General features: G+C 37.9%; 2 protein-coding genes across 5 annotated transcripts; both read right to left on the bottom strand.

Moving 5' to 3' along the window:
* Nucleotides 1-2,463: 2,463 nt before the first annotated feature.
* On the bottom strand, nucleotides 2,464-8,085 carry LOC109064423 (gap junction alpha-3 protein-like). 4 transcript variants are annotated; one of them, XM_019081472.2, is made up of 3 exons: nucleotides 7,640-8,083; nucleotides 6,929-6,992; nucleotides 2,464-5,912 (listed from the first exon to the last, which is right to left on the bottom strand). In XM_019081472.2, exon 3 carries the CDS (start codon nucleotides 5,875-5,877, stop codon nucleotides 4,588-4,590), a length of 1,290 nt encoding a protein of 429 aa, XP_018937017.1. In that variant the 5' UTR covers nucleotides 5,878-5,912; nucleotides 6,929-6,992; nucleotides 7,640-8,083; the 3' UTR covers nucleotides 2,464-4,587. The 4 variants fall into 4 exon arrangements, with proteins under 4 accessions (XP_018937017.1, XP_042619456.1, XP_042619459.1 ...); XM_042763522.1 differs by having other exon boundaries at nucleotides 7,796-8,083; XM_042763525.1 differs by lacking the exon at nucleotides 6,929-6,992 and having other exon boundaries at nucleotides 2,464-5,894; nucleotides 7,640-8,085.
* Nucleotides 8,086-10,696: 2,611 nt separating this feature from the next.
* On the bottom strand, nucleotides 10,697-15,218 carry LOC109064422 (gap junction beta-2 protein-like). The gene is made up of 2 exons (XM_019081471.2): nucleotides 15,064-15,218; nucleotides 10,697-13,438 (listed from the first exon to the last, which is right to left on the bottom strand). Exon 2 carries the CDS (start codon nucleotides 13,412-13,414, stop codon nucleotides 12,614-12,616), a length of 801 nt encoding a protein of 266 aa, XP_018937016.1. The 5' UTR covers nucleotides 13,415-13,438; nucleotides 15,064-15,218; the 3' UTR covers nucleotides 10,697-12,613.
* Between the last annotated feature and the right edge of the window lie 148 nt (nucleotides 15,219-15,366).

Genomic DNA, 15,366 nt, shown 5'->3' with positions numbered 1-15,366 from the left:
GTGTTTTGTTTTTTTGTTTTATTTTTATTATATATTTTATTATATTTAATAAAATATAATTTTTAATCTGTTGTTATTACTGCAGTGTAAAACACCAAAGGGACTTTTGTTAAACCACTTTAGATTTAACCTTGGTGTTAATCTGCTGTGCCTTGATTTATTTATTATGATAATTAATTGATTAATTTATTTTTTTTGATGTTTGTTTATATACTGTTTTTTTTGGTTATGTCTTCCATTGTTTGGACAAAAATAAATTAATAATCATGCAGACATTTCTCACAATATCTCTATTTATGTTCCAGATAAGAAAATATGGCATTCAAGTTTGGAACATGAGAGTGAGTAAATTATGACAGAATTTTCACTTTTTGGTGAACTATCCCTTTAGCCTGCCATTGAATTGTCCGTGGTTTTACTGCTTCCTATTACAGTTAATTAGGAGTAAGAAAATAGCAAAGCACAAAACTGGCAGCCATGTTAAGTTATACTGAAAATTATATGTTTTAAATTTTAGAATTATTTAGTGTAACTTTGATTGCAATGAGATAATGGAAATAAAGTGGCACCACAGTTACAGTATGATTCAATTACTGTGTTGTAATGTTCAACATCAACGGTCATTAACTGCACATGCACACATTGGTCCAGACTGGGCCCCAAACATATTGAGTGGCTTTCCTGATATAAACAACACAGCTCAGTGGTATTCAGGCAGAGAGGCTGCATGAATTTCCAAGGTGATTAAAGGCTATAAATAACCGCCTGTGTGTTTTTAGTTCTGGGATGGTGCTCACATAAACACATAGACCCTGCCCTTCGTAGATAGCACTGCAACCTTCAACCCGCAGACAACCAATCGAATGACACCCCTCAAACACTGGACTTAACACCTACTGCGTATCACCTCCTCTTCAATGACTGGCTCCATACTCTTTTTCCCACAAACGCATACTACCCATACAACTATCCATTCTAAATGATGCCATTGTTTTTCTTCTTAAAACAATCATTGATTAGTGTCCTTATTCTTATCTTAATATATATTGATACTCCATTAGCTCTGTTTACGGTAACCATCACATGAGGTTTGCCAGTTTCAAATGAGCATTGTCCCTCTAATCCTTTGGCCCTAAAATAACCCAACACACTTGTCCTCTCATAGATATCTAGACACTGAGCACATGAAACAGCCAGTGGAGCTGCAACTGCTGTGTGGGTGTGTGTGTGTGTGACAGAGTACATTCCCACAACACACAGCATGTGCTGACTAAATGCAATAAGTGTCAGTTCAAATGGACCAGTACGGTGAGAATTGAAGTTCTCTAAACTTGAACTCCACTGTCAGATCTGACGTTTTTAAGCTGATTGTGTTGAGATCTAACTCCTCTCGACATCTCTCATGCTTTCACTGTAGCCTCACATGAAATTAATCATTTTTCTCCCAGTGCTGATTTATGACGGAGAAAGTGAAAGATTTTCTAAATATTTAATTTGATGTTTATAGTTTATAATTTAATATTTAATATTTAATATAGTGTATCATTTAATTTTTATTTAATATTAAATGTGAAATAACCACAGACTATACAGATCTGTTTTGATGCCATGACCAGCCACACACTAAACAAATTTATCCAGAACTGAGAACCTGATGAAGAAGACAGAATCTAGGTTGTGCACTTCTGGGTTTGTATTCTCCAAACATTGAGATAAATGGAAATGCTGCCAGATAATTCTCTCCAGGTATAACCTCCGTAGTTTCTAACAGACAGCTAAATACATGTAAGCTATTTAAAGGGGCAACATTTGTACTTTTACATTCAGATTCTAAATAGCTTGCCAACAAAACAAAGCAGCATTTGTCTGACACAAACAGAATCAGGACATCAATTAGGGTCACAGCATCAAATTGTCCATTTTTATACATTGTACATACATGACACATCATCCTCTGGCCTGCGTGATATTGCTGTTCCCTCTCAGAGGGAGGACTGTGTGGATCGCGGGGGTGATGTGTCATTTTAGTGTCCCTCATCATTCAGTCTCATTCTCACTTCCCCTCTAGGAATCTGGAGTGGAGGACTGATAAGCGTAAAGGTCAGAGGTCAACGAGTGCAAGTTCTTGTTTGAGATGTGCTCAGGCTTCCTGCAGATTTGTTTCTCATTATGGTTTTGGCCTGGATCATATAAAAATGCATGAATGCCTTGACAAAGGTTAGCATCATTAACTTTTAAACTAAAGTCAGGGTTGGTTAAAAATTACAAAATTACTTAATTACGTTCTAACCTTCTAATAGTTCTGTTAAAGTTTCTGTGAAAATGACAAAATCTTTATTTTTCAGTCTTTTTAATAGCCTTTTTACAAAGCCTTTTTGGTGAACAGGCCAGCACTTGAAAGCATTTAACATCAAAAAACATTAAATGTGAGTTTTGATGCCTGCCGTGTACAAATGAAAAAGACAGAGTAGCCTACATTTATGGTACAAAAAGTTTATTTAGTAACAGCTTTGTAAACATTTGAGGTAAATGAACATTTACATCAACTTGTTCTTATAAAATTGAATACACAAGGCACTTCTCTTAAGACAGCATTTAAACAGGCTGCTGTTCTGAGCATATGTAGGTGGTTCATTTCCCTGATTGGTCAGAATAATCAGCTCTGCTAGAGAAAATCAGTTCAAGAAATGAGTGTTATCTGAGAATAAGGGGCTGCAACTAAGTACACTACAAACGGATCGAGATAGGAAAGAGCTGGCTGGCTGGCCAATTCAAATTCAGAATTGATGAAATGCTATAATGCACAATGTTCAAATTTTCTGCTGTCCTTTCAGGCCACCACAACAGTCCTAAAATAACGTGTATATTTCTTATACTCTACAAGTGCTGTTTTATAAATTACATTTGATGTTATTTAAGTGGAATAATACTGCCATCAACGCAACAACTTTTACCATTAAGACATTTTCCTTTAAGGATTAAAAATATTTCCTCCTTTCTATCAGTGTAAGAATTATTGAACAGTGTCTTTTGCCTAGATGTGCAAATCTTCTACTATTTACTAAAATGTAAACTTTAAGAACCAAAAAATGACAAAATAACACACTTTCATTTATGGATACATAAAAACAGCAGAAAATAAATAACATACATCTGTAAATGCTGTGATCTGATAGAAGCAATGGTAATACTGTCCTAAGCACAAACTCTACGTGATGAAGAAATGTACCATTTCTATTTCAGGGCTGATGACTGTCTCCTTAAATGGATTGCTGAAATTTATACCTGATAACAAAAGCAACATACTTTGTGTTTAAATAGGTCTCAAGAACAGTTTTGTAAAGGTTTCTAAAAGAAAAAAAAAAAAAAAAAAATCATGTTGTGCTGTCATGTTGGTGTGAGTTATGTTTACAGAAGTTATGTTCTATACAACAGCAGTATTCAGTGAAAACGAATGAGGGCCTTAGAGTGGGGGGGGGGGGGGTAAACTCATTTCAGCATAAGACACTTGCAGCATCTTTTTATGTACATTCTGAAGTAACTTTTTGGCAACCACAAACTGACTTTAAGCCACTAACTGAATTAAAAACCAATAAGGAATTCAAATGTCACATGTAATGAGAGTTCATACTCCCCTCATCCGATTAACTACTTCAAAAGTGATCATGTTTTCCTGAAGGCAAGATTGGACATGGTCATATATCAAAACTCTCAAATCCAGTAGGAGGATGTGAACTTCAGATAATGGAACTGAAAAAAAAGAAAAGAAACTTGGTCCAGAGAATACACAAGCTATATGAGAAGTAAAACTCTGCACCATTCAGTAGTACAACAGTTATCTAAATATTTCACTTGCCTCTGTAAAAAAAAAAAATTCAGTGTATGGATGACCTTTTCTATGTGATGCATTAAAGTTTGCCACTTTTTTCAGGCAATGTGCTTTTTCTTCCTCAACCTTCTGATTTCTCTTTAGAGTGAGGAAATGTAGAGACAGATGCTGGAACAACAAAGAGAACATTTTAAAAATTATTCAAGATGGGTGTTCATGAATTTGACAACTACTTTCCTCATTTACTTCAACTACTTTCTTTTTTTCCTATTTCTCTCATATGCTATTCAAGTCTTCAAAAAAAAAAAAAAAATACATGAGAGTATTTCATTATCTACTCAATTAAACCACAGAGTGTATTTATGTTGTATTTTAAATGTTTTTTTTTTTTTTTTTTTTTTTTGCTCTTTTGTAATCTGTATTATTGAACTGCAACCATTTTATATTTGGTGAGTTTAAATCAATATACTTAATAAATCGAACTGACTGAATGGAAATTCATAAGACTAATTTAAGTGACATTTTTTTCAGTGAATCGTTGAGATTCTGGTGTAACAGCCTGCATCAGGTGTGCTGCTTTATCAACTACTGCATAACACTAACCAGCATTCAGAAGCCCATAAGAAATGACTTGCAAAATGGAATTAACAATGAATGGAATTAATTTTTTCATTCCAGCAATATGCCTCTCACTTCCTCTTGTTTTTTGGTCTATTGTGTTTTGTCCACAAAAACCTACGCTTTGCAGTGGAGAGTCACTACACCGCCAAATCATTGGGCCTCGCTCTCGCACTGCTGGCTTTACTAGCCCTGCTCAGTCGTCGAGCATCAGTGAAAATAACGGGCGGCTCGTGCATCTCCACCGTGGTGGTCACATGCCCCTCCTCCGGCCCAGCGCCAGGGGAGTTGGGGGTGCCGCCGTGCTGAGCGGCGTCTTTGGCTTGCCGCCCGTTATCGGAGGAGTGAGAGGAGGAGGAGGAAGGGGAGGGGGAGGCGGCGTTCATCTCCCGAGTCTGCTGCTCGGTGGCCAGGTTGGCCCAGTTCTGCTCGGCAGCCAGCCTGTGGTTGTTGTTGCTGATGTAGAACGGCGAGGACTCCTCGCGCATAGGGTCCATCTTGAACTCGGCCGTAGAGGGCACCGAAACAGGCTGGAGGAACGCTCCGCCACCCACTGCCACCTCCGTGTAGTCTGGCGGATAGCTGAGGGTGGCAGGCACAGTTCTAGAAGACACAGGCTCCGCTTCGTCTGCGTTGGGCAGCGACTCGCGGTCGGGGGCAAACTCGTTGGTCATACCCTGTTTGACCTTCTTCCATCCGAGGTGATAGATTTCTAACAAATTCAGCAAAAGGGACACGCAAGCCACCACAAGCATAAATATAATGAAGATGGTCTTTTCCGTGGGCCGGGAAATGAAGCAGTCCACTGTATTGGGGCATGGCCACCGCGCACACTTATACAGTGGCCGCAACTGGAAACCATAGAGGAAATACTGACCTAAAATGAACCCCACTTCAAACAGGGTCTTGAAAATGATGTTGAACACGTAAGTGCGCAACAAGGCCCCTCTAATGCGGATTTTGCCATGCTCGTCTCTGATTGGCAGCTTCTCCTTTTTGCCACCGCCGCCCCCACCCCGTCCACCAGACTCCCCTCCCCCTCCATTTCTATACAGGAGTTCTTTCTCATCCTGGAGCCGACTGGCCTTTCGCAGCTCCTCCTCGCGCTCTTTCCGCTTCTCTTCCATACGAACGATGTGCAGGACATGGCCCAGGTAAATGAGCGTCGGTGTGGACACAAAGATGATTTGGAGCACCCAGAAGCGGATGTGGGAGATGGGGAAGGCCTCGTCGTAGCAGACATTCTCGCAACCAGGTTGCTGCGTGTTGCAGGTGAAGTCCGACTGCTCGTCGCCCCAGACCTCCTCGGCTGCCGCTCCCAACACCAGAATCCTAAAAATGAAGAGTACTGTCAGCCAGACTTTGCCGATCACGGTCGAGTGTTCCTGTGCATTCTCCAAGAGCCGTCCAAGAAAGCTCCAGTCACCCATGCTTCACGATTTCTAGCCTAGAGAGAAAGTACAGTCTGAGGGTGAGAGAGAGAGAGAAAGAGAGGGAGTCAGGTGAGAGAAAGGGTTAAAAGGGGAACAGAGAGGATTCATCAGAACTAGTTAACAAAATAACATGATACACTGTACATGAGACCTTTGGATCTTCTCAGGCCTGCACTGCCCATTCAAACAGGCACAGCTCAAGGTAAATTAATGTATAAAACACACTCAGCCCTCATGAACTCACACAGCATTTCACGGTTCTGCATAAGATCCGAATTATCAGTTCTGATGAAGCACTTGCCAAACCCCAACTTTATCAAATGGCGTTTAGGAAACCCAATCAAACCTGGTCATTGATCACTGTAAATATCACATAAAAATAAGTTTGACAAACTTATGGATTCCGTGACCGCTCACTATTCATCTCTCTAACTGGCTGCTATGAACCTGGCATGCACAGTGTAAGCAAACTCTCTCTGGCTCACTGACACACACACACATACACTCGTACACACAGTTTTTCACCACACTCATACACACGGTCTCTTTCTTTCTCACCTGTTCGCTTCACTGCCCAGCAGGCATGTGCTGAGATCGACATTGTAATGTTCAAAAACAGTTGAAAGCGTTGACTGGACAGTGATGCGTGGAGGGCCCTGATAGAGCCAATTTCAGGACATCAAGGTAAAAAATGCAGTGAAATATGGAGACGGCACTGCCAAAAACAGGCCACTTTATAGTTGTGAATCTACACTCAGATCATGTCTACATGAGTACAATTAATTGCTAGCTAAAACTGTACAATTCATGAATTCACGCTGTAGGTGCTGTAAGTGCTTTGAAAAATTGATGAATCCAGAAATGAGTGTCATGATATAACCTAAGGATTTTGATCAACACAGATTCATCTTATCATAATAAGCTCAAATAAACAAGAAGATTGAACTAGATGTAACAGAACAAGATTGAGATGGTATTGCCATTAGTAAACAAAGAACCCCCAAAGAGCAAAATATACAATAGAAAGAAAAACAATATATTTACTTACTAAAATGATGTTGTATTGAGGGCGGCAAATCCATCGACTAAGATTCTATATCAAGTCTATGACCCTGAAAGAGAAAGTGCAGGTTACATAATAAGAATATTCAAAAAGAGTTATTAATTTATTTTACATTTAACTTTATTTATTTTACATTTATATATTTTTACATAACTTTATATAACTAAAATATTTATTTATTTATTTAGATTATTTTTTAAAAATCCTATATAAGTTTTATAGATAATAATAATTTGAGCACTTTTATTTGTTGAATTCCAGTAAATTATGGTCTAGTATGGCTCATTTCTATCAAATTATCCTAAAAATCTTTTTAGTTCCCAAAGCAGCTATCATTTTCATTACAGTTATTAAACTTGATAGTTTATAATTATCACTAATACTTAGTGACTCTGATCTAAATCAGTGAAGAATTTAATTACAAAATGCTGCTGTTTATATAATTAGCTGATGTTCTCACTCTACATTCAGGTCAAAGTGTCAGAGAGAGGCAGATTTCTGTTTGCACTGATTATGTGCTGATGCCTGTCATCTCAAACAACAGCTCTTTTCTTGAAATGTGTCTAAATTATGTTAGCTGTTAGAAGGCAGAAACCATCCAAACTTTAGTCTAAGTTGATGGTCTACTAGTTAGCAAGAAGTCATATTAATTGATGTGGGATGTAAAAAGATTTGTACACCTAATTTAAAGCATACCTTGACTGAAGTAGGCAAACTTATCTAAAGAAAGCAATATCCAGCGGCCACTGGTGCCACAGTTTGAGTGCGTTGAAAGCATACAGACCTCCCAAAGGTAGCAGGAGCCCTCCCCGCTCCCCCCGTTCCCAAATCCTGGCAGCACTGCCAGCTTACCAAACTCTTTTGAAAGTGGCCGGCCAACTTATTCATTCACAAAAGTTCTTCACACACAGACCCGAGGTCAAACTCTCGTAGAAAGCCTAGTTTTTCATGGCAAACCGAGTGTGGAGACGGGGTGTCACCAAGCGCAGCTGTCTCCCGTTCCCAGCCATCGCTTCTGTCACTTTGAGTGGTCATGCAAGAGTCCTGCGTTCAGAAAGTCATCGGCCAGTCAGCGCGCACGCCACGCCCCGTCAACTGGGGTAAACTCATCGCCCCGATTTAATTGTACTCCAACACAGAATTTTACATGAAGACAGGTGCTTTATTGTACTTTATACCACAGAATATTGTAATAATAATAATATATGATTGAACAGCCAAGATTGTTCCAAGAGCGCTGAGATTCCTAATAACAGAAGTGAGACGCTTCACTGATTGTATCTCTCCGCGGTCCATTCAAGCACTCAGTCAGTCAGCTGCTTTGGAGCTACTTTCGTTAGCGGAGTAAAATGGTCAAAATAACTGCCCATATTGTGTCTAATGTATAAGTTACTTTATGTGAAATTCTTGTTTATATAACTGTTTTATATGACGGCGTTTTAGTGCCACGTTAAAAAAAGAAAAATCTAAGATTACGAGATTAATGTCGAATGCTAATATTTTGAAGATAAGGCCGAAATTACGAGAATTAAGCAATTATGAAATTATAGCCTAATATTTTGAGAGTAGGCCTAGTCTATAATTGCGCATGCGAATGGCTCGGATCGGACTGATTTGAATAGCCTATATGTGGGATTATTATCAGAAATCATAGTCTTCCATGTGTCACATACTTGCAGGGACAGCAGCTTGGAAATAATATTTCACATCTTCGAATGCTTTCATTATATGTATAGTGCGCCAGCCACCCAATAAGAGCAATAAGATATATGCTTTTGGTATGCCTACTTTTAATATAAAACAAAGTCTCAGCTTTAAAATTATGTAATTTTTTTATAGCGAAATACATATGTCTTGTAATAATGTGTTTTTCACGCTCACTGTCGCCCCAGTTTAAGCGACATGTGAATTAATCATCTTTTCATTACAATGAGACATTCGTTTCGTTAAATTATAGGCTTAAGATGTTCCTTCATCATGCTATAACTTGTAATAAAGAGGAGAAACATTTATCATTTGTATTTAGTGATAAAACTGACAGAATTAAGCTGAGCTGTGTTATATTAAAATCAACAAAGCACAATGCTTATTGCGATCTCTGGGTGGATGCGCGCTACAAATAATGAACGAAGACGTGAAATATCATTTGCAGTCATTTATTATACCATGAATAAAACAGCTTGTGACAACAATAACATTGTAAAACACATTGTTTGTATTTCGCTATAAAAATGACAGAATTTGAAAGCTGAAACTTTGTTTTATATTAAAAGTAGGCAACCAAAAGCACACAGCTTCTTGGGTGGCTGGCGCAAAATAATGAATGCTTTGGAAGATGTGAAATAGTTCCTGCGAAACGCACCGCCAGCCATTGGTTTTCCCCACGGGAATTACAATAGGCCTACTGACAAACAGCAAACATTTCATTAGTTTTTATTAAGATATTCATATAAAAGATAAGTTGTTAGCCAAAATTAAATTCAAAATCAAAAAAAAAAAAAATTATCACAGCTCACTTTTAACAAACAGCCGAAGATTCCTTCATGTGGAAACTTTGGTAACCTTGTGAAAGGCATTAAAACTTAACCGTTGCTGGAGACATTTAAATTTTGTACCAAAAAAGCACCAATAAAAACAAACAAACAAACAAACAAACAAACAAACACAAATCCAGCTCAGCTCTCTCAATGATATGCCTTATTGCTAGTCAAAACTGTTGATGGGGAACAGAAAGAGTCAAATTAATTGTTTAAAAAGAAGTAAACAATGCAAAACTCAATCATGCAAAATTAAAAATAAGCATTTATATGCATTTATATACAATACAATATCTTGTAAATTATCCCTCAAAAAAGGACACTCAATTTTGTGCAAAGACGGTCTCTGAACTTCATTTATGTAGTTGTGACCACTATGAGTCACTCTTGGGCTTTTCTAGTGCCACTATAATACAGAGTGACAGGCTCTTGAGTAATGTGGAAAATGAAATTCAACAACCTCCAACATTTTTACAGACAATGCTATGCCATATGCCCTAATTGTCTTTTGGCTCGGGGGAGGAATGTCACCTTTGGAATGAAGCATGCTTGAAACCTACAGTCAGGTTTGTGGCTTAGTTGTATTCTCAGGGCAGGTTGTCAAAAGCAAGGTACAAAACACATGCTAATTTTAATGCTTTCCAAATATGATAGTATGAACACAGAATATTTTTTTGCAACTCATGGCCCACCAATAACTGTTGAAAAACATTCAGAGGACCACCTTTCCAAATTTGTTAGTATGAACACAGAATAACAGAACTTAAAAAGTACAATGACATACTCTGCTGTTAATCTGTTATGCCACTGTGGCAGGCTAGGTCAAGTCAGCTATATAGATGAAAACTGTCCTTGTATAAAAAAGAATTGACAGGTTTCAGTAACCATTTATTCCTGTAACAATAACAGGGCAGGTCAGACCAATGATTGGGGAAAACTCTTTTAACAAATTAATTTATAATACCTCCCCACATCCAGGCTAACTACCTGTAACAACAGGTCAGACACACAGGAGGGGTACATCCTCTCTATTCATTAGCTGAAATGTTCATTCACCCCAATTTACATACTGTAAGTTTAATTTATCAAATACAATTAGCGATATGAACATGACTGTTCAAAACAATCTCACATATTAAACAAACTTGAAGCATTACGTAAATGTTACATGCATTATGTTGTTATTATTATTATTATTATTATTATTATTATTATTATTATTATTATTATTATTATTATTATTATTATTATTATTATTTTTACAATTTAACTGCAGAAAAACTGGACACTTATACTCCTTCCCACACATCCAAAAATGATGAAGTCTAACAGGTGTGTCACATGTCAATAACACAAGTTTTCATCAACAAGCACTCTAGGACCATTAATAAATCCCAACACATTAACACATTTACAAGAACAGGTTTTGGAGTCGTTCACATGAGAAAAACCATATATTCTGAGACAAACCTTGCTACAAAATGCATATTCTGCATATCCTCAGGGAGACACTTGGGTTTGCTTCTTGGAGATAATAAGATGATGTCTTGGTGAAATGAGTGAGAGACTGACACAAAGAGTAGCATCCAAAGTAGCTTTCAGTTTGCTCCTTGCTTTTGATTTTGTGATAGTGACAGTGGAGAACCCTGACTCATAAATATGTGGTGGTGGAAGACAATAGAAATTTTGAGACAACTGAGACAAGTGCTGGTTTATAACACTTGATATGTTCACACGAGAAGAGGCTTCCAAAGTTTCACTCAGATGTGGAAACATGTCAAACTGTGCCTCCTTGACTCTTCTATTCCAAAGAATGAGTTTTTTCCCTCAATTTGGTCTGAAACCAAAAACACTGTGATGTTTCTGCCTTGCATTGATACATTCAGCTGATTTAACTGATCAAATATATCAGATAAGTAGGCCAGTTTTGCACAAAATTGATCATCAGTGTAATGCTCAGCAAGAGGGGAACGTTGCTCTTCCAGAAATGTGTGCACTTCTTTTCTCAGTTCAAAAAGACGATTAAACACACATCTTCTTGAAAGCCACCTTATTTCACTGTGGTACTAGAGCTGCAAATGAGTTGCATCAAGTCATTCACACGGAGCTGTAAAACACCTTGAGTTGAGTGCATTATTCTTAATGTAGTTAACAGTTTCCACAGCAATGTTCATGAGCTCAGGCAGTACTGGTGACGTCTGCTTTGTCGCTAGACTTTTCCTGTGCAAGAAACAGTGCATCCACTTTGCTTCTGGCACTCGCTCTTGGATTTGTTTAACAACACCGCAGTGTTTTCCCGTCATAGCAGCCGCATTGTCTGTTCAAATACCTGAGCGGTAGCCTATTTCCAATCAAGACCTTTTTCGTTTTCAGTTCATAGTGCTCTCCTGCTTGTTGTACTACGACACTTATTTTGAAAGTAATAGCTTTGATGTATTTTTTATGATTTTTAGTAAAACCAGCAGGAAAGCAGTGATGTGTGAACTGAATTTAACAGTGACGTTATTAATTATTTTTCATAATAAAAAATCATAAAAATGTGCAAAAGCAATTACTTTTAAAATAAATGTTGTGGAATAACCAGCAGTGATGTGTGAACTGAATTTGGAGAAAGAACAGTGTGTTACAGTGAAGTTATAAACTATTTGTCATAATAAAAAATCATTAAAAATGTGTAAAAGCAACTATGTTCAAATGTTTCTGCAGCTCTGATGGTTTTAGCGCCTTCGGTTAGTGTCTCAGTACCTGCCCTTATAAAACCAGATTTAATGTATTCAGCATTGTATTTTCTCACCACACACTTCGAAGATTTTGCTTGCAAAGGTCTGTCTCCCAAATCTGCTTTTCTTTTCAGAAAATGATCCATATCTGATCGAACAAACGTTCAGTCTGCCGTTGTGACGTGATTGGTCTTGCGATTTTAAACATAAATTAGCTTTGAGATAATGCATCTTGACTTGACTTTAGTGTTTTTGATCATTTAAATCCATAAGAACAATTAAAAAATAACTAAAAATTCATTTGGGGGGAGTCTACAGATGGCGCTCCGAGGCCCACTGGTTGAGAATCACTGAAAACACTGTTATATCTACAAGCCTGTTGGTTGAATTAGTCACTGGGTGTTGGGATAATCTTAAACAGTCTTATTGCTTGAAGAGTCCGAAGCAGATGACAGCAACTTTGCGTTCTTTTCATTCTGTAACTGCGCCTTTTCTGTGGACATATTATCTTGGTGAACAAAAGCAGGCCTTCGTTTGGCTCTGGCTGAGCACCTCAGCAGTGCTTTGACAATCAGGTAGGCCAGTTCAGCCACATTGAGCACAATGCAAATGGCAGAAGAACCCACCATGAAAATGGTGAAGATTGTCTTCTCTGTCGGTCGTGAGATAAAGCAGTCAACTTTATTGGGACAGGGCCACTGCTCACACTTCACAAGACGAGCCATCTGAAACCCATCATAGACGTAATACAGAGCATACATGAATCCAGCCTCGAAAAGGAGCCGGAAGAACAGGCTGGAGGTGTAGGTCCACCACAGCGACCCAGTGATGGGCAGACGCCTCTTCTTCAAGTTCTCCAGGTCATCCCCTTTGACACCGCCACCTCGGTTGGCCAAAAGTCCTTTTTTTACATTGCGTTTGTGATATGCCACATGCATAGCCACCAGCAAAGCCGGTGTAGACACAAAGATGAGCTGCAGGCACCATAAACGGATGTGTGAGACTGGAAAGAAGTGGTCGTAGCAGACATTTTTGCAGCCGGGCTGTTGTGTGTTACAGGTGAAGTCGGACTGCTCATCGCCCCAGACTGTTTCGGCAGCTATTACAAGGATGCTAATGCGGAAGATGAAGAGGACAGACAGCCAGACCTTTCCCAGGCTAGTGGAGTGTTTATTTACCCCTCCCAGCTGGGCATAAAGTGCTCCCCAGCTCATCCTGTCTGCTGTTGCTCTCAGCTCCTAATCATCGGGAAAAAAAGAGATGAATTTGAGTTTGAGCAACTATATATATATATATATATATATATATATATATATATATATATATATATATATATATATATATATATGTGTGTGTGTGTGTGTGTGTGTGTGTATGTTCAAATTCAAATTTAAACAATATGTAAAGTTCACACACTTGCATGCATACTACATATAAATATATAGTTTAAATTTCAATTTCGGATGACAAAAATATATAAAAAAATAGACAAATTCTTAAAATACACTGAGAATCTAGGACAAACTATTTTAATAATTAAGAGTTTTGAATGTTTTTGAAAGAAGTCTCTTATGCTCACCAAGGTTGTTCAAAAAATGCAGTAAATATACTAATATTAGATATTAGTATGATTTCTGAAAGATCACGTGACACTGAAAACCGGAGTAATGACTGCTGAAAATTCAGCTTTGCTATCGGAGGAATAAATTACATTTTAAAATATTTTACAATAAAAAACAATTTTTCAATTGTAATAATATTTAACAATAATGTTTTGTAAAGTTTGTATAATATTGCACTGATTTATTGTATTTTTGATCAAATAAATGCAGTCTTGGTAAAGCATAAGATTCTACTTCTTAAAAAAGCATACATTTTTAAGTTCTTCCAAACTTCTGACAGGTAGGTAAGCTTAAATTTTTATTCCTCATCCCTAATAACTAGTGCTTCCCCCTAATAGTCGACTAACCGTTAGTCGACGAGAAGAGGCTTGGTCGACCAAAATGTCATTAGCCGCTTAGTCGCAGAAAAAAAAAAAAAAAATAAAAAAAAATATTCCCACACGAGGTGGCGAAATCACGCAGTGCGTGGCGGACAAATCGTTAGCGGCTGGTCTATATAGTACATCGGGCAGGACATCCATATGCTCACCTAACATTCATCGACCTCAAAAATGGCTTATCATCTGAAATATGTATGAAGTAGCAACTTTACATGCCAGCTCAATCTAATGTTAGCCTTGAAAAAGTGCGCTGTTCACGTGTTTGTGCGGAGTGTGGAGCTGAACAGGAGCGCGCTTGGCTACTGCACGACAGATGGAGGCACCGGTGCGATCATTTGCTGTTAAAATACTTTGTCATTTTTGGTCATACAGATAAGAGTAATGCATCTTTTGTAACTGTAAAGACTCTACGTTTATTCGTTATGAACTTAAGCGCGTCACTTCGAACTCCGTGTTGCCTTATTACAGACTTAGTAATGCGTGTTTTGTATCTGTAGTGAATGTTTTTTTTTTAGTTATTAAATAATAGTCGACTAATGCTTAAAATGAACGACTACTAGTCGACCAGAAAAAATCTTTGGGCAGTCCAACTAATAACACAAACTATAATTCTAAGTCTTCAAAAAGACAAAACATGTTGCATTGAAAATGCTTTAATTTAGGCTACATATGTTAATAATATTAAGAAATCCTTTAATTCCTATTAATTAATAAATCCTTCATTCCGTTCTATGTTTTTTTTAAACACATTTTGGTAACTTTGCTTATATATCGGTCGAATTTAACACGTCAGATTTTTCACGATATTATCACTTAAAAAAAATAATTAAATGTCTGGCAGTTTTACAAAAGGAAATTTACCTGTTACCCTACAAAATGATTTAGATCAAATCCATCATGTATATCCGTCCAGGTGAGTTAAATGAGAAGGTTACTTTCACTTGCGGCTGTTCTGTGTGCTCTTGAGAGTGAGATGAAGTGATCTGACTGAGGACAGTGAGCGCAAGTTGAGTGCTCTCTCGAGGAGAGGTGCACCTGACGTCGGGCGGAGCCACGGCATTCATTGGGTGGTGCTTGAGCTCGCGAGCGACTAAACAATGTTCCTGGAATGCGTCGCGCGCCTCCGCTGATTACAACAAGAGCGATCTCGTGCAGTAAGTAGTC

The sequence above is a fragment of the Cyprinus carpio genome, chromosome A9, assembly GCF_018340385.1.
Source record: "Cyprinus carpio isolate SPL01 chromosome A9, ASM1834038v1, whole genome shotgun sequence".
In the NCBI taxonomy this organism is placed as follows: domain Eukaryota; kingdom Metazoa; phylum Chordata; class Actinopteri; order Cypriniformes; family Cyprinidae; genus Cyprinus; species Cyprinus carpio.
This window is presented reverse-complemented; position numbering and strand designations above follow the sequence as displayed.

What these genes read in the sequence shown, in the direction of transcription:
- LOC109064423 (XM_042763525.1), bottom strand. Translation starts at nt 5,877, where the DNA reads ATGGGTGACTGGAGCTTTCTTGGACGGCTCTTGGAGAATGCACAGGAA.
- LOC109064422 (XM_019081471.2), bottom strand. Translation starts at nt 13,414, where the DNA reads ATGAGCTGGGGAGCACTTTATGCCCAGCTGGGAGGGGTAAATAAACAC.